This window comes from Oncorhynchus clarkii, unplaced genomic scaffold (assembly GCF_045791955.1).
Source record: "Oncorhynchus clarkii lewisi isolate Uvic-CL-2024 unplaced genomic scaffold, UVic_Ocla_1.0 unplaced_contig_11936_pilon_pilon, whole genome shotgun sequence".
NCBI lineage: Eukaryota > Metazoa > Chordata > Actinopteri > Salmoniformes > Salmonidae > Oncorhynchus > Oncorhynchus clarkii.
In genome coordinates, this window is record NW_027261146.1 from 653,102 (window position 1) to 673,661 (window position 20,560).

At 49.7% G+C, this 20,560-nt stretch overlaps 2 protein-coding genes across 2 annotated transcripts in view; one reads left to right on the plus strand and one right to left on the minus strand.

The window, feature by feature from the left end:
• The window catches only part of LOC139405417 (MHC class II regulatory factor RFX1-like), a 62,065-nt gene extending 48,976 nt beyond the window's left edge, over positions 1-13,089 (minus strand). Inside the window, exons 1-5 of the mRNA XM_071147740.1 lie at positions 12,939-13,089; positions 11,306-11,645; positions 2,446-2,549; positions 724-791; positions 87-330 (exon numbers count right to left, since the gene is read on the minus strand). Of these exons, the coding sequence (XP_071003841.1) occupies positions 87-330; positions 724-791; positions 2,446-2,549; positions 11,306-11,612 (723 nt within the window). The 5' untranslated portion in view covers positions 11,613-11,645; positions 12,939-13,089. The remainder of the gene's footprint in view (positions 1-86; positions 331-723; positions 792-2,445; positions 2,550-11,305; positions 11,646-12,938) is intronic.
• A 5,822-nt stretch (positions 13,090-18,911) lies between these two features.
• On the plus strand, positions 18,912-19,868 carry LOC139405422 (relaxin-3-like). Its single transcript, XM_071147747.1, has 2 exons — positions 18,912-19,230; positions 19,415-19,868. Exons 1-2 carry the CDS (start codon positions 19,053-19,055, stop codon positions 19,708-19,710), a joined length of 474 nt encoding a protein of 157 aa, XP_071003848.1. The 5' UTR covers positions 18,912-19,052; the 3' UTR covers positions 19,711-19,868.
• The last annotated feature ends 692 nt before the right edge of the window (positions 19,869-20,560 follow it).

A 20,560-nucleotide genomic window follows, 5' to 3' on the forward strand; every position in this document is an offset into this window, starting at 1 on the left:
AAGACTAGAGGGATTTGTCCAAATCAACATGCATAAACAGTAGTGGTGTTACTATTCACACACACACACACACACACCCTACTCACTGTGGCGGGAGCTGCTCTGGTGTTGTGACTGGAGTAGTCCCCACCTCCCAATACGTATCCTCCCTGGATGATGTAACCACTCCCACCTCCTCCCGTTGCCGCGGTGACGGAGACCGACTGTGAAGTCACGGAGTTAGTGACCTGTGACCCCGAGGTGGGCGTGGACTCGTAGTAGGAAGAGGAGGAAGAGGGAGGGGTCTGGGAGTAGAGGGGGGAGTCGGAGTACGGGTAGCTGCCAGAACGACTGGAGGGAGAGACAGAGGGAGAGACAGAGAGACAGACAGAGAGACAGAGAGGGAGACAGACAGAGGGAGAAAGACAGAGGGAGAAAGACAGAGAGGGAGACAGAGAGAGAGAGAGAGACAGAGACAGAGAGATAGAGAGAGAGACAGAGAGAGAGACAGAGAGAGGGAGAGACAGACGGAGAGAGAGAGACAGAGAGAGGGAGAGACAGAGAGAGGGAGAGACAGAGAGAGGGAGAGAGAGACAGAGAGAGGGAGAGACAGACGGAGAGAGAGAGACAGAGGGAGAGAAGAAGAGATGGGAAGGAGAGCGAAAATAATACAAATCTGTAAAACACATGTGTGTGTGTGTGTGTGTGTGTGTGTGTGTGTGTGTGTGTGTACGTACTACTCACATGGTAGAGGTGGTGTAAGAAGAGTCCTCTCCCTCCACATACTGACTGGAGTAAACATGCTGCTGCACCTACAGAGAAACGAGTAACTCATTTAATAGTCTCAGGGGAATTCATATGAACATCTCTCTTCTCTATCACGCTCTCCCTCCCTCCTTCTCTTTCAGAAACCTTCACCCTATCACTCCTCTCCACCCCAACAATCTCCCTCCATCACTCTCTCCCCTTCCTCCCCTTCTCCCTCCCCTCCTCCTCCTCCTCCTCCCTCCCTCCCTCCTTCTCTTTCAGAAACCTTCGCCCTATCACTCCTCTCCACCCCAACTATCTCCCTCCATCACTTCCTCCCCTCCTCCCTCCCTTCCCTCCCTTCCCTCTCCTCCCTCCCCCCATCCCTCCTTCTCTTTCAGAAACCTTCGCCCTATCTATCACTCCTCTCCACCCCAACAATCTCCCTCCATCACTCTGTCCCCTTCCTCCCCTTCTCCCTCCCCTCCTCCTCCTCCTCCTCCCTCCATCACTCTCTCCCCTTCCTCCCCTCCTGTATCCCCTCCTCCCTCCCTTCCCTCTCCTCCCTCCCTTCCCTCTCCTCCCTCCCTCCCTCCCTCCCTCCTTCTCTTTCAGAAACCTTCGCCCTATCACTCCTCTCCACCCCAACTATCTCCCTCCATCCCTCTCTCCCCTTCTTCCCCTCCTGTATCCCCTCCTCCCTCCCTTCCCTCTCCTCCCTTCTTCTCTTTCAGAAACCTTCGCCCTATCACTCCTCTCCACCCCAACTATCTCCCTCCCTCACTCTCTCCCCTTCCTCCCCTCCTGTATCCCCTCCTCCCTCCCTCCCTTCCCTTCCCTCTCCTCCCTTCCTCCCCTATTGTATCCCCTCCTCCCTCCCTTCTCCTTCCTCCCCTCCTGTATCCCCTCCTCCCTCACATTCTCCTTCCCTCCCCTTCCTCCCCTCCTGTATCCTCTCCTCCCTCCCTTCCCTCTCCTCTCTCCCTCTCCTACTCTGAGTGTTGCCACTGACGCGTAGAGCATCATGAGGTGGAACAAGACAGAGGGAAGGAGAGAGGGAAGAGAGAAGGGAAGGAGAGAGGGAAGGAGAGGGAAGAGAGGAGGGAAGGAGATAAGGAAGAGAGAAGGGAAGGAGAGAGGGAAGGAGAGGGAAGAGAGGAGGGAAGGAGAGAAGGAAGAGAGGAGGGAAGGGCTGCTTTTGGAGATGGGAATGAGGGATATCCCTCTCGCTGTCTGTCTTCCACTGGTGCCTCTTCTCTCTCTTGCTCTATCATATCTCTGTTTCTATCCATCTCTCTGTTTCTCTCTCTCTCCATCTCTGTTTATCTCTCTCTCTCCATCTCTCTGTTTCTCTCTCTCTCTCTCTCTCTCTCTCTCCATCTGCGTCAGGTGTGTGTCTGGTGTGCGTCAGGTGTGCTTCAGGTGTGCGTCAGGTGTGCGTCAGGTGTGCGTCAGGTGTGCGTCTGGTGTGTGTCAGGTGTGTGTCAGGTGTGTGTCAGGTGTGTGTCAGGTGTGTGTCAGGTGTGCGTCTGGTGTGCGTCTGGTGTGTGTCTGGTGTGTGTCTGGTGTGTGTCTGGCGTGCGTCAGGTGTGCGTCAGGTGTGTGTCTGGTGTGCGTCAGGTGTGCGTCAGGTGTGCGTCTGGTGTGCGTCTGGTGTGCGTCTGGTGTGCGTCTGGTGTGCGTCTGGTGTGTGTACGTGCAGGTGTATGTGTAGCGTACCTGTTGGGTGGTCTGCTGTACTACCTGGGTGGAGACCCCTGTCTGAACCACTACTACTGGAGGACTGGAGTCTGATACACTGTCACTAGAATGGAGAGAGCCATCTATGGAGAGAGAGAAGGAGAGAGGAAGAGATGGATAGAGGGAGGGAGGAGAGAGGAAGAGATGGAGAGAGGAAGAGATGGAGAGAGGGAGGGAGGAGAGATGGAGAGAGGGAGGGAGGAGAGAGGGAGGGAGGGAGGGAGGGAGGAAGAGATGGATAGAGGGAGGGAGGAGAGAGGAAGAGATGGAGAGAGGGAGGGAGGAGAGATGGAGAGAGGGAGGGAGGAGAGAGACAGACAGACAGATGGAGAAAGAAAAGAGAGAAACAGAGAGACACAGCGAGAGAGAGAGACGAGATGAGCGAGAGAGAGAGAGGGAGGATCGGTGGAACACAGTAAATGAAAATAGAGAGAGAAAGAGAGTAGCAGGAAGAGAGGACAGAGGAAGAGAGAGAAAGAGAGTAGCAGCAGGAAGAGAGGACAGAGGAAGAGAGAGAAAGAGAGTAGCAGCAGGAAGAAAGGACAGAGGAAGAGAGAGAAAGAGAGTAGCAGGAGGAAGAGAGGACAGAGGAAGAGAGAGAAAGAGAGTAGCAGGAGGAAGAGAGGACAGAGGAAGAGAGAGAAAGAGAGTAGCAGGAGGAAGAGAGGACAGAGGAAGAGAGAGAAAGATAGTAGCAGGAGGAAGAGAGGACAGAGGAAGAGAGAGAAAGAGAGTAGCAGCAGGAAGAGAGGACAGAGGAAGAGAGATAAAGAGAGTAGCAGCAGGAAGAGAGGACAGAGGAAGAGAGAGAAAGAGAGTAGCAGCAGGAAGAGAGGACAGAGGAAGAGAGAGAAAGAGAGTAGCAGGAGGAAGAGAGGACAGAGGAAGAGAGAGAAAGAGAGTAGCAGGAGGAAGAGAGGACAGAGGAAGAGAGAGAAAGAGAGTAGCAGGAAGAGAGGACGGAGGAAGAGAGAGAAAGAGAGTAGCAGGAGGAAGAGAGGACGGAGGAAGAGAGAGAAAGAGAGTAGCAGGAAGAGAGGACGGAGGAAGAGAGAGAAAGATAGAGTAGCAGGAAGAGAGGACGGAGGAAGAGAGAGAAAGAGAGTAGCAGGAGGAAGAGAGGACAGAGGAAGAGAGAGAAAGAGAGTAGCAGAAAGAAGAGAGGACGGAGGAAGAGAGAGAAAGAGAGTAGCAGGAGGAAGAGAGGACAGAGGAAGAGAGAGAAAGAGAGTAGCAGAAAGAAGAGAGGACGGAGGAAGAGAGAGAAAGAGAGTAGCAGAAAGAAGAGAGGACGGAGGAAGAGAGAGAAAGAGAGTAGCAGAAAGAAGAGAGGACGGAGGAAGAGAGAGAAAGAGAGTAGCAGAAAGAAGAGAGGACAGAGGAAGAGAGAGAAAGAGAGTAGCAGGAAGAGAGGACAGAGGAAGAGAGAGAAAGAGAGTAGCAGGAAGAGAGGACAGAGGAAGAGAGAGAAAGAGAGTAGCAGGAGGAAGAGAGGACAGAGGAAGAGAGAGAAAGAGAGTAGCAGGAGGAAGAGAGGAGAGAGAAAGAGAGTAGCAGGAGGAAGAGAGGACAGAGGAAGAGAGAGAAAGAGAGTAGCAGGAGGAAGAGAGGACAGAGGAAGAGAGAGAAAGAGAGTAGCAGGAGGAAGAGAGGACAGAGGAAGAGAGAGAAAGAGAGTAGCAGGAAGAGAGGACAGAGGAAGAGAGAGAAAGAGAGTAGCAGGAAGAGAGGACAGAGGAAGAGAGAGAAAGAGAGTAGCAGGAGGAAGAGAGGACGGAGGAAGAGAGAGAAAGAGAGTAGCAGAAAGAAGAGAGGACGGAGGAAGAGAGAGAAAGAGAGTAGCAGAAAGAAGAGAGGACGGAGGAAGAGAGAGAAAGAGAGTAGCAGAAAGAAGAGAGGACGGAGGAAGAGAGAGAAAGAGAGTAGCAGAAAGAAGAGAGGACGGAGGAAGAGAGAGAAAGAGAGTAGCAGAAAGAAGAGAGGACAGAGGAAGAGAGAGAAAGAGAGTAGCAGGAAGAGAGGACAGAGGAAGAGAGAGAAAGAGAGTAGCAGGAAGAGAGGACAGAGGAAGAGAGAGAAAGAGAGTAGCAGGAGGAAGAGAGGACAGAGGAAGAGAGAGAAAGAGAGTAGCAGGAGGAAGAGAGGAGAGAGAAAGAGAGTAGCAGGAGGAAGAGAGGACAGAGGAAGAGAGAGAAAGAGAGTAGCAGGAGGAAGAGAGGACAGAGGAAGAGAGAGAAAGAGAGTAGCAGGAGGAAGAGAGGACAGAGGAAGAGAGAGAAAGAGAGTAGCAGGAAGAGAGGACAGAGGAAGAGAGAGAAAGAGAGTAGCAGGAAGAGAGGACAGAGGAAGAGAGAGAAAGAGAGTAGCAGGAGGAAGAGAGGACAGAGGGAGAGAGAGAAAGAGAGTAGCAGGAGGAAGAGAGGACAGAGGAAGAGAGAGAAAGAGAGTAGCAGGAGGAAGAGAGGACAGAGGAAGAGAGGACGGATGGGAGGAAGATAAACAACATGAGATTATGTTTACAACTTCATCAAATATCAAATCATTAACAACATCCACATAATAAAGCAGTACTTACGATACTCTGTCTCCACACTATAACAGCAGTTACTGTAGAACATACTCTGTCTCCACACTATAACAGCAGTTACTGTAGAACATACTCTGTCTCCACACTATAACAGCAGTTACTGTAGAACATACTCTGTCTCCACACTATAACAGCAGTTACTGTAGAACATAGCTCTTAGGACAGACGAGAGAGAGATGGAGAGGACAGAGGGCTGGCCATCTCTCCAGCCTTATATATGAGGCAGGCAGAGGGAGGCCTTGGACAGCTAATCTCCCTAGATGGAGGGAACAATCCCCCCATCATATAAACACAGGTATCAGGTGAGGAGAGAGAGGGAGGGGTGGAGGGGAGAGAGGGAGGGGTGGAGGGAAGAGAGGGAGGGGTGGAGGGAAGAGAGGGAGGGGTGGAGGGAAGAGAGGGAGGGGTGGAGGGAAGAGAGGGAGGGGTGGAGGGAAGAGAGGGAGGGGTGGAGGGAAGAGAAGGAGGGGTGGAGGGAAGAGAAGGAGGGGTGGAGGGAAGAGAAGGAGGGTGGAGGGGAGAGAGGGAGGGGTGGAGGGGAGAGAGGGAGGGGTGGAGGGAAGAGAGGGAGGGGTGGAGGGAAGAGAGGGAGGGGTGGAGGGAAGAGAGGGAGGGTGGAGGGGAGAGAGGGAGGGGTGGAGGGAAGAGAGGGAGGGTGGAGGGAAGAGAGGGAGGGTGGAGGGAAGAGAGGGAGGGTGGAGGGAAGAGGGAGGGTGGAGGGGAGAGAGGAAGGGGTGGAGGGAAGAGAGGGAGGGTGGAGGGAAGAGAGGGAGGGGCGGAGAGAGAGAGGGAGGGTGGAGGGAAGGTGGAGTGAAGAGAGGGAGGGGCGGAGAGAGAGAGGGAGGGTGGAGGGAAGGTGGAGGGGAGAGAGGGAGGGTGGAGGGGAGAGAGGGAGGGTGGAGGGAAGAGAGGGAGGGGCAGAGAGAGAGAGGGAGGGTGGAGGGAAGGTGGAGGGGAGAGAGGGAGGGTGGAGGGAAGAGAGGGAGGGGTGGAGGGGAGAGGGAGGGGCGGAGGGAGAGAGGGAGGGAGGGGTGGAGGGGAGAGAGGGAGGGTGGAGGGAAGGTGGAGGGAAGAGAGGGAGGGTGGACAGAGATAGATGTTGACTATTGTGATTTATTACTGTTCATATAGTATGATGATCCATTCAATGTTATTGTTTATTATCTACTTCACTTGCTTTAGCAATGCTAACATATGTTTCCATGACAATAAAGCCCCTTGAATTAAATTGAGACAGACAGAGAGAGTCTGACAGAGACAGACAGACAGACAGAGAGAGTCAGACAGAGACAGAGACAGAGAGACAGACAGATCTGTCTCTAGCTCCAGTGTGTGTGTCTGTGGTGTGAGTGGAGCAGGCCAGGCCTCACTAGTGTTACCTGATACTAACACCCTGCCAGGCTGGCAGGTTAGCTGCTGCTGCTAATCTACTAATAGACACCATGCAAATAAACTACACACAACACACAGTATGGCTGGTCAACTAGTCTGGCAGCTTTACAGTGGGCCTACAATGGAAATACATTGTTTGAACGTTATAGAGCTGTCCTCAATGATTTTAAATGCAGTGTATATCCACATGTGCTGGAATTGTGTTTTTAAATTATTATTATTATTATTATTTATTTTTTTGTGAATTTGACCCCTTTTTCTCCCCAATTTTGTGGTATCCAATTGTTTAGTAGCTACTATCTTGTCTCATCGCTACAACTCCCATACGGGCTCAGGAGAGACGAAGGTTGAAAGTCATGCGTCCTCCGATACACAACCCAACCAAGCCGCACTGCGCGCCTCACACAGCGCACCTCCAACCCGGAAGCCAGCCGCACCAATGTGTCGGAGGAAACACCGTGCACCTGGCAACCTTGGCTAGCGCGCACTGCGCCCGGCCCGCCAATGGAGTCGCTGGTGCGCGATGAGACAAGGATTTCCCTACCGGCCAAACAGACGCTAGGTCAATTGTGCGTCGCCCCACGGACCTCCCGGTCGCGGCCGGTTACGACAGAGCCTGGGCCGAACCCCCCCTTCCTGGACGACGCTAGGCCAACTGTGCGTCGCCCCCCGGACCTCCCGGTCGTGGCCGGTTACGACAGAGCCTGGGCCGAACCCTCCCTAACCCGGACGACGCTAGGCCCCACGGACCTCCCGGTCGCGGCCGGTTACGACAGAGCCTGGGCCGAACCCTCCCTAACCCGGACGACGCTAGGCCCCACGGACCTCCCGGTCGCGGCCGGTTACGACAGAGCCTGGGCAGAACCCTCCCTAACCCGGATGACGCTGGGCCAATCGTGCGTCGCCCCACGGACCTCCCGGTCGCGGCCGGTTACGACAGAGCCTGGGCCGAACCCTCCCTAACCCGGACGACGCTAGGCCAATTGTGCATCGCCCCACGGACCTCCCGGTCGCGGCCGGTTACGACAGAGCCTGGGCCGAACCCAGAGTCTCTGGTGGCACAGCTAGCGCTGGATTATTATTATTTTTTAATCGTATACAAACGTCCTGTGTATATCTGCCCCAAAGACTGTTGGGTAGCGAACAGGCTTACTGATGGTAGGTAGTAGAATTATCTCTCGTGGACAGAACTTAATCGAGCATCTATGTAATTAAGCAAGATTGTTGTTCTGAGTTTCCAAGATTAGTAGCAGAAAGGTGTTGGCCACATGCCAGTATGTCCCTCCTACAGCCCAGCTAACAGTAGTCCTGCGTGCCAGTATGTCCCTCCTACAGCCCAGCTAACGGTAGTCCTGCAGCTAACGGTAGTCCTGCAGCTAACGGTAGTCCTGCAGCTAACGGTAGTCCTGTGTGCCAGTATGTTCCTCCTACAGCCCAGCTAACGGTAGTCCTGCAGCTAACGGTAGTCCTGCAGCTAACGGTAGTCCTGTGTGCCAGTATGTCCCTCCTACAGCCCAGCTAACGGTAGTCCTGTGTGCCAGTATGTCCCTCCTACAGCCCAGCTAACGGTAGTCCTGCGTGCCAGTATGTCCCTCCTACAGCCCAGCTAACGGTAGTCCTGCAGCTAACGGTAGTCCTGCGTGCCAGTATGTTCCTCCTACAGCCCAGCTAACGGTAGTCCTGCAGCTAACGGTAGTCCTGTGTGCCAGTATGTCCCTCCTACAGCCCAGCTAACGGTAGTCCTGCGTGCCAGTATGTCCCTCCTACAGCCCAGCTAACGGTAGTCCTGCGTGCCAGTATGTCCCTCCTACAGCCCAGCTAACGGTAGTCCTGCGTGCCAGTATGTCCCTCCTACAGCCCAGCTAACGGTAGTCCTGCGTGCCAGTATGTCCCTCCTACAGCCCAGCTAACGGTAGTCCTGCAGCTAACGGTAGTCCTGCGTGCCAGTATGTTCCTCCTACAGCCCAGCTAACGGTAGTCCTGCAGCTAACGGTAGTCCTGCAGCTAACGGTAGTCCTGCAGCTAACGGTAGTCCTGCAGCTAACGGTAGTCCTGCGTGCCAGTATGTCCCTCCTACAGCCCAGCTAACGGTAGTCCTGCGTGCCAGTATGTTCCTCCTACAGCCCAGCTAACGGTAGTCCTGCAGCTAACGGTAGTCCTGCAGCTAACGGTAGTCCTGCAGCTAACGGTAGTCCTGCAGCTAACGGTAGTCCTGCAACTAACGGTAGTCCTGTGTGCTAGTATGTCCCTCCTACAGCCCAGCTAACGGTAGTCCTGCGTGCCAGTATGTCCCTCCTACAGCCCAGCTAACGGTAGTCCTGCAGCTAACGGTAGTCCTGCAGCTAACGGTAGTCCTGCAGCTAACGGTAGTCCTGCGTGCCAGTATGTTCCTCCTACAGCCCAGCTAACGGTAGTCCTGCAGCTAACGGTAGTCCTGCAGCTAACGGTAGTCCTGTGTGCCAGTATGTCCCTCCTACAGCCCAGCTAACGGTAGTCCTGTGTGCCAGTATGTCCCTCCTACAGCCCAGCTAACGGTAGTCCTGCGTGCCAGTATGTCCCTCCTACAGCCCAGCTAACGGTAGTCCTGCAGCTAACGGTAGTCCTGCGTGCCAGTATGTTCCTCCTACAGCCCAGCTAACGGTAGTCCTGCAGCTAACGGTAGTCCTGTGTGCCAGTATGTCCCTCCTACAGCCCAGCTAACGGTAGTCCTGCGTGCCAGTATGTCCCTCCTACAGCCCAGCTAACGGTAGTCCTGCGTGCCAGTATGTCCCTCCTACAGCCCAGCTAACGGTAGTCCTGCGTGCCAGTATGTCCCTCCTACAGCCCAGCTAACGGTAGTCCTGCGTGCCAGTATGTCCCTCCTACAGCCCAGCTAACGGTAGTCCTGCAGCTAACGGTAGTCCTGCGTGCCAGTATGTTCCTCCTACAGCCCAGCTAACGGTAGTCCTGCAGCTAACGGTAGTCCTGCAGCTAACGGTAGTCCTGCAGCTAACGGTAGTCCTGCAGCTAACGGTAGTCCTGCGTGCCAGTATGTCCCTCCTACAGCCCAGCTAACGGTAGTCCTGCGTGCCAGTATGTTCCTCCTACAGCCCAGCTAACGGTAGTCCTGCAGCTAACGGTAGTCCTGCAGCTAACGGTAGTCCTGCAGCTAACGGTAGTCCTGCAGCTAACGGTAGTCCTGCAACTAACGGTAGTCCTGTGTGCTAGTATGTCCCTCCTACAGCCCAGCTAACGGTAGTCCTGTGTGCCAGTATGTCCCTCCTACAGCCCAGCTAACGGTAGTCCTGCGTGCCAGTATGTCCCTCCTACAGCCCAGCTAACGGTAGTCCTGCAGCTAACGGTAGTCCTGCGTGCCAGTATGTTCCTCCTACAGCCCAGCTAACGGTAGTCCTGCAGCTAACGGTAGTCCTGCAGCTAACGGTAGTCCTGCGTGCCAGTATGTCCCTCCTACAGCCCAGCTAACGGTAGTCCTGCGTGCCAGTATGTCCCTCCTACAGCCCAGCTAACGGTAGTCCTGTGTGCCAGTATGTCCCTCCTACAGCCCAGCTAACGGTAGTCCTGCGTGCCAGTATGTCCCTCCTACAGCCCAGCTAACGGTAGTCCTGCGTGCCAGTATGTTCCTCCTACAGCCCAGCTAACGGTAGTCCTGCAGCTAACGGTAGTCCTGCAGCTAACGGTAGTCCTGCAGCTAACGGTAGTCCTGCAGCTAACGGTAGTCCTGCGTGCCAGTATGTCCCTCCTACAGCCCAGCTAACGGTAGTCCTGCGTGCCAGTATGTTCCTCCTACAGCCCAGCTAACGGTAGTCCTGCAGCTAACGGTAGTCCTGCAGCTAACGGTAGTCCTGCAGCTAACGGTAGTCCTGCAGCTAACGGTAGTCCTGCAACTAACGGTAGTCCTGTGTGCTAGTATGTCCCTCCTACAGCCCAGCTAACGGTAGTCCTGTGTGCCAGTATGTCCCTCCTACAGCCCAGCTAACGGTAGTCCTGCGTGCCAGTATGTCCCTCCTACAGCCCAGCTAACGGTAGTCCTGCAGCTAACGGTAGTCCTGCGTGCCAGTATGTTCCTCCTACAGCCCAGCTAACGGTAGTCCTGCAGCTAACGGTAGTCCTGCAGCTAACGGTAGTCCTGCGTGCCAGTATGTCCCTCCTACAGCCCAGCTAACGGTAGTCCTGCGTGCCAGTATGTCCCTCCTACAGCCCAGCTAACGGTAGTCCTGTGTGCCAGTATGTCCCTCCTACAGCCCAGCTAACGGTAGTCCTGCGTGCCAGTATGTCCCTCCTACAGCCCAGCTAACGGTAGTCCTGCGTGCCAGTATGTCCCTCCTACAGCCCAGCTAACGGTAGTCCTGCAGCTAACGGTAGTCCTGCGTGCCAGTATGTTCCTCCTACAGCCCAGCTAACGGTAGTCCTGCAGCTAACGGTAGTCCTGCAGCTAACGGTAGTCCTGCAGCTAACGGTAGTCCTGCGTGCCAGTATGTCCCTCCTACAGCCCAGCTAACGGTAGTCCTGCATGCCAGTATGTTCCTCCTACAGCCCAGCTAACGGTAGTCCTGCCTGCCAGTATGTTCCTCCTACAGCCCAGCTAACGGTAGTCCTGCAGCTAACGGTAGTCCTGCGTGCCAGTATGACTTCATAGAACAGACCATTAACCAACCTGGACCTCAGAGAGCAGACCATTAACCAACCTGGACCTCAGAGAACAGACCAACCATTAACCAACATGGACTTCAGAGAGCCTGTCCTACAGGTCTGGTAGATAACCATGGTAACAGTCGTCAGGAGAGGAAGGTGTGGCTGTGGTGGAATAGACCTGTTTCATCATGTCAGCTACTCTCACCTGAGAGAGTGAGAATGCCTCACCTGTAACGGTCACTACGATGTACTGCGGTGTGGAACTCTGTCCGTTACTCTGCTGAACGGCAGAACTCTGGATCTCCGCGGTAACAAACGGAGTCTGAGAAGGAGCGGCAAGAACCACTGTCTTCTGGGCCTTGGTGGGCGTGGCTTGAGCAGGAAGTTTGTCCTGTCCGGCTGTGGAGACGATGGACACTGACTGGTTGAACTGGGTTGGCGTGGAGCGGGAGGGCGTGGCTGATTGCGTTGCTATGGTGACAGCGTTGGGCTGGGGGGCCGGCTGGAGCTCTTCTGTGTAGCCCGGGGTCGCCATGACAACCGCCACGGCTGGACCAAGACCACCACTCTGGGGGAAGGACAAGGGAAGGAGTTGGTTATGACACACACACACACGCACACACACGCACACACACACACACACAATGTGTAGAATTGTGCCAACACACTTTCAAACCTTTTTCAACACACTTCAGGCCACCTCTTGTGAAAGCACACTGACAAAGGTGGACAGAAACCAGGGTGGAAGTGAGTATTTTGTCTGAGGCTGAGGCACACTAAGGTTCTTCCTGTTGGATGCAAAAACCTCCCCAAGTGCAAGTTTTTTTTGTCCATAGCACTAAACAGCAGATTCAAATGATCAAAGCTTGATGATGAGTTGGGTACTTGAATCAGTTGTGTCGTTCTAGGGCCCAGGACTGAGTTTGGGAACCCCTGATCTAAAGCATAGTTATATCATAGTTATATCATAGTTATATCATAGTTATATCCCATGACATTATTACATATAGACCCTTTAACTATGCCATACATTTGATAATGAGAAGTTTCCACTGGTAGAATATACCACGTGAGGATTCCTGAACTGTGTAACACACACACACACACACACACACACACACACACGTTCTGATAGCGACAGCACACAGGAAACGCACCTTGCTCCTTCTCTACAAGCATATCATATAATATTTTCTCCAGTTGCCATTGGTGTATGCTTCTAAATATTGCTTCTCCATTGGCTTCAGGTAATGTCAATCCCACCCATAGGCTCAACCCACCTTCCCCTCCCTGCGTGACAGCCACCGCGAGGACGGCAGAGCATGAGATCTGGCACACATTGCACAGTACGGGCATGACGATCACTTTTACTAGAGAAAACTTTTTCACAACTATAAAATAACAGTCAACGTCATGACACATTCGTTTCTATGCTTCAGTTTACACACACTGGCACATGTCTGTTTTGCAATTAGATTTGAAAAAAAGTTCGAAAATCTAAAGTGATTTTCTAATCAAAAGTATCCGTGAACATGTGACAAGTATGCCTCGTTCACTAAGTTTAACAATTATTTTTTATGTTAAAAGCTTTGCGAACAAAACATTTCGAACAACTAAAAGTACAAGATTCTCATATTACAACACCCGCCATTTTGTATTCCTATAACAGATTTGACATCGTCATAACAACCGTCTGCGTTTGGAAAGCGGTGAGCAACTAGCTGGGACCAGTGCTATTCCATCTCTGCCACGCTAGTGCCTTTTAACGCTAGATTAAAGCAATACAACGTTAAACAACTGAACAAAATTATTCAGACATAAACATCAGACGACGGTTTAATAAAAGGTGTTGCTTATTCACCTCAAATTCCCACTGGAATATTCCTGGCTTTGGTGTTAAAGTTTGTTTCTTAATGATTCTGGTTGTTGTTGTTGATTCTCGTTGCTTGGTTCTTGTCGCCACGACTACCGTGACTATGGCGCCTCGTCCTCACCCGGGCAACTGTTGCTACCCACCCGTCTTTATCCCGCCCTCTTCTTAACTTTGATTGGACAATTTTGGGGCGATGTCACTCATTTGTCGTCATGTCATTGGAGCATGTTTATGTCAATCATTTTTCTATCAACCGATTGGCTGTCAATCTCTGTCTATCAATCACTTTCACTACCCACTAAAAGTAATAGGAAAACACCCTGGTTCTCCCATTTCCTCGGGGTAATGGCTAGAATGGATCCAGCTTTTGTCAAATTAACGTCAGATTTGACTTTTCGTAGCAGGTTAGGAGAATTTACACAGCAGGTTCGGATAATTAACGTAGCAGGTTAGGATAATCAGGTTAAGGTTAGGAAAGGGATTAGGGTTTGCTAGAATGCAACAACAAAAAAACTACTTTGAACGTTAATTTGACAAAAGATGGTTCCTTTCTAGCCATGATCCTGGATCTCATAGTGGTTGGATCGCTGTCAGTCAAATTATGCCAATCGATTGATTATTGCTCTACATTTACAATTTAGCAATTTATCATATGCATTAAGGGATCTGCGGAGGTACTGCAGGGTTAGGGTTAGGAAAGATCTCAGAAAGATCTCAAAATATGTTTAAAAAATATATTAAAATAATAAATAAAATGCACTGTAATTTATGCTTTAAAAATGAAAAGTTTTTTCTGCCTCGTGGTAAAATGTGTAGAATAGCAGGACATTATCCCATGCCAACAGGAAACCTTTTAAATGTTTTTCCCTAGGGCCCAAGACTTGATTGGCCCAGCCATGTAGCCTACTGCAGGAAGCAAACATCAGAGTACAACTCCTTGATTGGCCCAGCCATGTAGCCTACTGCAGGAAGCAAACATCAGAGTACAACTCCTTGATTGGCCCAGCCATGTAGCCTACTGCAGGTAGCAAACATCAGAGTACAACTCCTTGATTGGCCCAGCCATGTAGCCTACTGCAGGAAGCAAACATCAGAGTACAACTCCTTGATTGGCCTAGCCATGTAGCCTACTGCAGGAAGCAAACATCAGAGTACAACTCCTTGATTGGCCCAGCCATGTAGCCTACTGCAGGTAGCAAACATCAGAGTACAACTCCTTGATTGGCCCAGCCATGTAGCCTACTGCAGGAAGCAAACATCAGAGTACAACTCCTTGTAGGCTATTTTAATCACACTCGAGTTGTGTTTTAATTATTTGTTTATTTTTATTTTATTTAACCTTTATTTAACTAGGCAAGTCAGTTAATAAGAACAAATTCTTATTTACAATGACAGCCTACCCCGGCCAAAGAGGGGTCCCTGAAGAATTTGCTATTCCAAAAGGGATCCCTGGCCCCAAAAAATGGAGAACCCCTGCAGTAAATCAAATCAAATATTATTGGTCACATACATGTGATTAGCAGATGTTATTGCGTTTGTAGCGAAATTCTTGTGCTTCTAGCTCCGACAGTACAGTAAAATCTAACAAGTAATATCTAACAAATTACACAACATATACCCAAATACACACACATGTAAGTAGGAATGAATTAAGACTATATACATATGGACGAGTGATGTCAGAGAGGAACTAAGATTCAGTAGAATAGTATAGAATACAGTATATACATATGAGATGATTAAAACTAGATATGTAGACATTATTAAGTGAATGAGATACCGTAGAATAGTATAGAATACAGTATATACATATGAGATGAGTAATGCCAGATATGTCAACATTATTAAAGTGACTAATGTTCCATTCCTTAAAGTGGCCAGTGATTTCTAGTCTATGCCTACAGGCAGCAGCCTCTAATGTGCTAATGATGGGTGTTTAACAGTCTGATGGCCTTGAGATAGAAGCTATTTTTCAGTCTCTCGGTCCCAGCTTTGATGCGCCTGTACTGACCTCGCCTTCTGGATGATAGCGGGGTGAACAGGCATTGGATCGGGTGGTTGTTGTCCTTGATGATCTTTTTGGCCTTCCTGTGACATCGGGTGGTGTAGGTGTCCTGGAGGGCAGGTAGTTTGCCCCCGGTGATGCGTTGTGCTGACATCACTACCCTCTGGAGAGCCTTGCGGTTGCATTAGGTCAATAATGCTTGTTGATAACAATAATTGATGACAGATCTCTTCATCTTTTCTCCCTTACACACACACACACACACACACACACACACACACACACACACACACACACACACACACACACACACACACACACACACACACACACAACATGTGATGTACTATCCTTGTGGGGACCTAAAATTGATTACCATTCAAAATCTATTTTCCCCTAAACCCTAACCCTAACCCCTAACCGTAACCCTAACCCTAACCCCTAACCCCTAACCCTAACCCCTAACCGTAACCCTAACCCCTAACCCTAACCCCTAACCGTAACCCTAACCCTAACCCCTAACCCCTAACCCTAACCCCTAACCGTAACCCTAACCCCTAACCGTAACCCTAACCCTAACCCCTAACCCCTAACTGTAACCCTAACCGTAACCCTAACCCCTAACCCCTAACCGTAACCCTAACCCCTAACCGTAACCCCTAACTGTAACCCTAACCCCTAAGCCTTACCCTAACCCTAACCCCTAACCCTAACCCCTAACCGTAACCCTAACCCCTAAGCCTTACCCTAACCCTAACCCCTAACCCCTAACCCCTAACCCTAACCCCTAACCGTAACCCTAACCCCTAAACCTTACCCTAATAGACCTACAAGCCCACACACTCAAACACATTTCTTGAGTGACGTGGAATATATGGCCAAAGAAAATGTTGTTGTGACAAATGGCAGGTTTTGTATTGACCCAAGTTTACTAGACAGGAGCAAACGTTGTGACCTGTGTAATGGAAAATGGCAGGTTTTGTATTGACCCAAGTTTACTAGACAGGAGCAAACGTTGTGACCTGTGTAATGGAAAATGGCAGATGTACAGTAGGAGACATTTTATAAAGATCAAACACACTTGTATCCGTTTGACAGAGGTGTATTTGATTTTAAACTTTTTTTTTATCGCGACAAACGATGATAGAAACAGTGTTTTTCAGAATAAATGATGATTTCCGAATACATTTTGAAGGTAAATGGTGCACGTGATGTTATTAAGTTTAAAGCTCTACTCCACATGTCATTATAATGCCTCGGCCTACCGCTTGAAAAATTAATTTATTCAACAATAAGAACGTTTTTTTTTTTTTTTTTTACAGAACAAGGATTATTTTCTTGACTTGAAAGAATACCTGGATTGCTTCAACATTCCAATGATAAATGTCACCATTAAATAGTTTCAGATCATCTAGGCCTGCTTGAGTTACACCACGGACCATGGTGGCGATAAGTAGGCGATAAGTAGGCGATAAATAGGCGATAAGTAGGCACATGAGAATTATTAGAATATGGCAAATTCTTGCATTCTATCCCTGCTGGCTTTTGCGGGCTCCCTGAGCCATAACATATAGATAGGCAGGGTATACAGGCTGTCACGCAGTTTGTCTAATAGACATAACATATAGATAGGCAGGGTATACAGGCTGTCATGCAGTTTGTCTAATAGACATAACATATAGATAGGCAGGGTATACAGGCTGTCATGCAGTTTGTCTAATAGACATAACATATAGATAGGCAGGGTATACAGGCTGTCACGCAGTTTGTCTAATAGACATAACATATAGATAGGCAGGGTATACAGGCTGTCATGCAGTTTGTCTAATAGACATAACATATAGATAGGCAGGGTATACAGGCTGTCACACAGTTTGTCTAATAGACATAACATATAGATAGGCAGGGTATACAGGCTGTCGTGCAGTTTGTCTAATAGACATAACATATAGATAGGCAGGGTATACAGGCTGTCACACAGTTTGTCTAATAGACATAACATATAGATAGGCAGGGTATACAGGCTGTCGTGCAGTTTGTCTAATAGACATAACATATAGATAGGCAGGGTATACAGGCTGTCGTGCAGTTTGTCTAATAGACATAACATATAGATAGGCAGGGTATACAGGCTGTCACGCAGTTTGTCTAATAGACATAACATATAGATAGGCAGGGTATACAGGCTGTCATGCAGTTTGTCTAATAGACATAACATATAGATAGGCAGGGTATACAGGCTGTCATGCAGTTTGTCTAATAGACATAACATATAGATAGGCAGGGTATACAGGCTGTCACGCAGTTTGTCTAATAGACATAACATATAGATAGGCAGGGTATACAGGCTGTCATGCAGTTTGTCTAATAGACATAACATATAGATAGGCAGGGTATACAGGCTGTCACGCAGTTTGTCTAATAGACATAACATATAGATAGGCAGGGTATACAGGCTGTCATGCAGTTTGTCTAATAGACATAACATATAGATAGGCAGGGTATACAGGCTGTCACACAGTTTGTCTAATAGACATAACATATAGATAGGCAGGGTATACAGGCTGTCGTGCAGTTTGTCTAATAGACATAACATATAGATAGGCAGGGTATACAGGCTGTCGTGCAGTTTGTCTAATAGACATAACATATAGATAGGCAGGGTATACAGGCACAGTTTGTCTAATAGACATAACATATAGATAGGCAGGGTATACAGGCTGTCACGCAGTTTGTCTAATTGACATAACATATAGATAGGCAGGGTATACAGGCTGTCACGCAGTTTGTCTAATAGACATAACATATAGATAGGCAGGGTATACAGGCTGTCGTGCAGTTTGTCTAATAGACATAACATATAGATAGGCAGGGTATACAGGCTGTCGTGCAGTTTGTCTAATAGACATAACATATAGATAGGCAGGGTATACAGGCTGTCGTGCAGTTTGTCTAATAGACATAACATATAGATAGGCAGGGTATACAGGCTGTCACGCAGTTTGTCTAATAGACATAACATATAGATAGGCAGGGTATACAGGCTGTCATGCAGTTTGTCTAATTGACATAACATATAGATAGGCAGGGTATACAGGCTGTCACGCAGTTTGTCTAATAGACATAACATATAGATAGGCAGGGTATACAGGCACAGTTTGTCTAATAGGATTATGGAAACCACATCGTTTTTATTCGACATAGGTTTTTGCAGGCAATTGTCCTGTCCACTTTCGAACTTTAAACACTGTTGACAAAATGTTGACAAAAATTCACCAGGAAAGTTCATGGAAACATAGCTACTGTCTCCTTATCCATCCATGTCACAGGACTCACAACTAATACTCTACACAGGATAGACATGTTGAGTTGAGCCTGTGCTCCTGAGTATCTGTTTATGTGTCAGTATTAGTGCATGTGTGTGTAGGTCTAACTCCTTGTTCATTTAAAACCGGAAGCAATAGCGATCCTATCCCTAGCCAGACATGATAGATAGCAGGTTCCCCAAGTTGTGACAGTGGAAGCAGCCAGGAAACACTGAAAGGTCGCTGACGATTAGATTAAAGACTACACCTCTGATATGACCTTTTAACCAGGGACACCATTTTAATCGCAACCTCTCTTATTGGGACCATTGTTCTCCTAAAGGTCTCAGGTCTTAGTCATTTCTTATCTGGCTGTACTCTGAGGCCAAGGGGATGAGAGAGAGAGGGGGGAGACTTGGTCATTGTCATGGGTCTCGCCAAGTGGAGCCCTATTCCCTATATAGTGCACTACTTTAGACCAGAGCCCATAGGAAATCCAATTGGCTGTGTTCAGAAGTTGTACACTAGGTAGAAAACGAGGGTTCCGTAGGACGCATAAAGCTTCAGTCAGCGGTGCTGGGCTGGACTCTCTCTATATAAGGGGTTCTGGGTCCGCCAAGAGAACCACACAGCACCACCGGGTGAGAGCGAAGGAGACACCGACAGAGACACACAGAGACTCACCCAACCTTCACCAGACCACTGATCCACACCTGCAGCCGGGCTGTCACTTTCAAGGCTCTTTCTCTTGGACTCCTCTTTCCTCTCTCTCTCCATCTGTCGCTCCTGATCATGTGGAAGGCTGCAGTGTTGACGTTTGGCCTGTTGGTGGCGCTGGTGGGTATGGTGCAGGCTGCAGAGGGCCACGCTAACTCTATCTACGGTGTGAAGCTGTGCGGGAGAGAGTTTATACGGGCCGTCATCTTCACCTGCGGAGGATCGCGTTGGAGGAGAGGAGTGGGCGACGCCGGTGAGATGGGTGTGTGTCTGTGAGAGACGATGTGTATGTGTACCTGTGGCTGTGGTTGTGAATGTGTGGGATTGATTGTCTATGTGTGCCTGTGTGCCTGTGTGCCTGTGTGTGTGTGTGCGTGTGTGTAGCCATTTCTTTTCTATTAAGCATTCAAATCATTTTATTTTCCTCGTCCTTCCAGGTGACATCTCCATTGACGAGGAGACTGAGGCCTACAGCCCATGGAGCTCCAACGCCATCCCCGGCCTCGCCAGCAAGCAGCGTCCAGGATTGGAGGCTCAGGGCTGGGCAGGCGAGGTCAGGGAGGGGGGCTCTGCCGCTGCTGTGTTCAGTCGTTTGGCCCGCTCGCCCATCTCAGAGGAAGTGCTAGAGGCGCTGCGCAGTGCGGACAGGAAGGGGCGGGATGTCGTGGTGGGCCTCTCCAACGCCTGCTGCAAGTGGGGCTGCAGCAAGAGCGAGATCAGCTCCCTCTGTTGAGCACTACCAACACCTCTCCTTTTCATCCCTCTGTTGAGCACTACCAACACCTCTCCTTTTCATCCCTCTGTTGAGCACTACCAACACCTCTCCTTTTCATCCCTCTGTTGAGCATCCCTCCCTCCTTCCCTCTAGCCCTCCATCCCTCTAGCCCTCCATCCCTCCTTCCCTCTAGCCCTCCATCCCTCCTTGCCTCTAGCCCTCCATCCCTCCATCCCTCTAGCCCCCCATCCCTCCTTCCCTCCATCCCTCCATCCCTCCACTTTTCTATCCTTCCATTCCTCCTGCTTCTTCTCCTTCTCCTGGATCATTGTGTTGATCATTTAGGGTCATGTATTCTCCAACCTATGTCAGTATTATGAGCAGTTTTTGTGTGTTTAGTTACTGATATGACAGTCCAATAAAGTTGTGTTTTGAAAGTGGTAATGTGTTACTCTTCATTGACATTTCTGAATGACTCTTACTTGATGTATTACAGTATCTGAAAATATTTTACCACAAATACTTTATTTCTCAACAACAATAGACTAGATCAGGATTTCCCAAACTCGGTCCTGGCCCCCCCTGGGTGCACGTTTTGTTTTTTTCCGTAGCAGTACACAGCCGATTCAAATAACCAAAGCTTGATGATGAGTTGGTTATTTAAATCAGCTGTGTAGTCCTTAGGTAAAAAAATAAAAATAATGAGTACCCAGGAAGGGCCCCAGGACCGAGTTTGGGAACCCTGGACGAAAGGACGGTTTTTGTTGTATCCACCTGCTGTTGTAACTTTCTCCTCCTGGTCTTTGGTGGTGGACTTTGACTGGCTGTCACGCACACCTGTTTAAAATATGATGACCCCAACAGACGA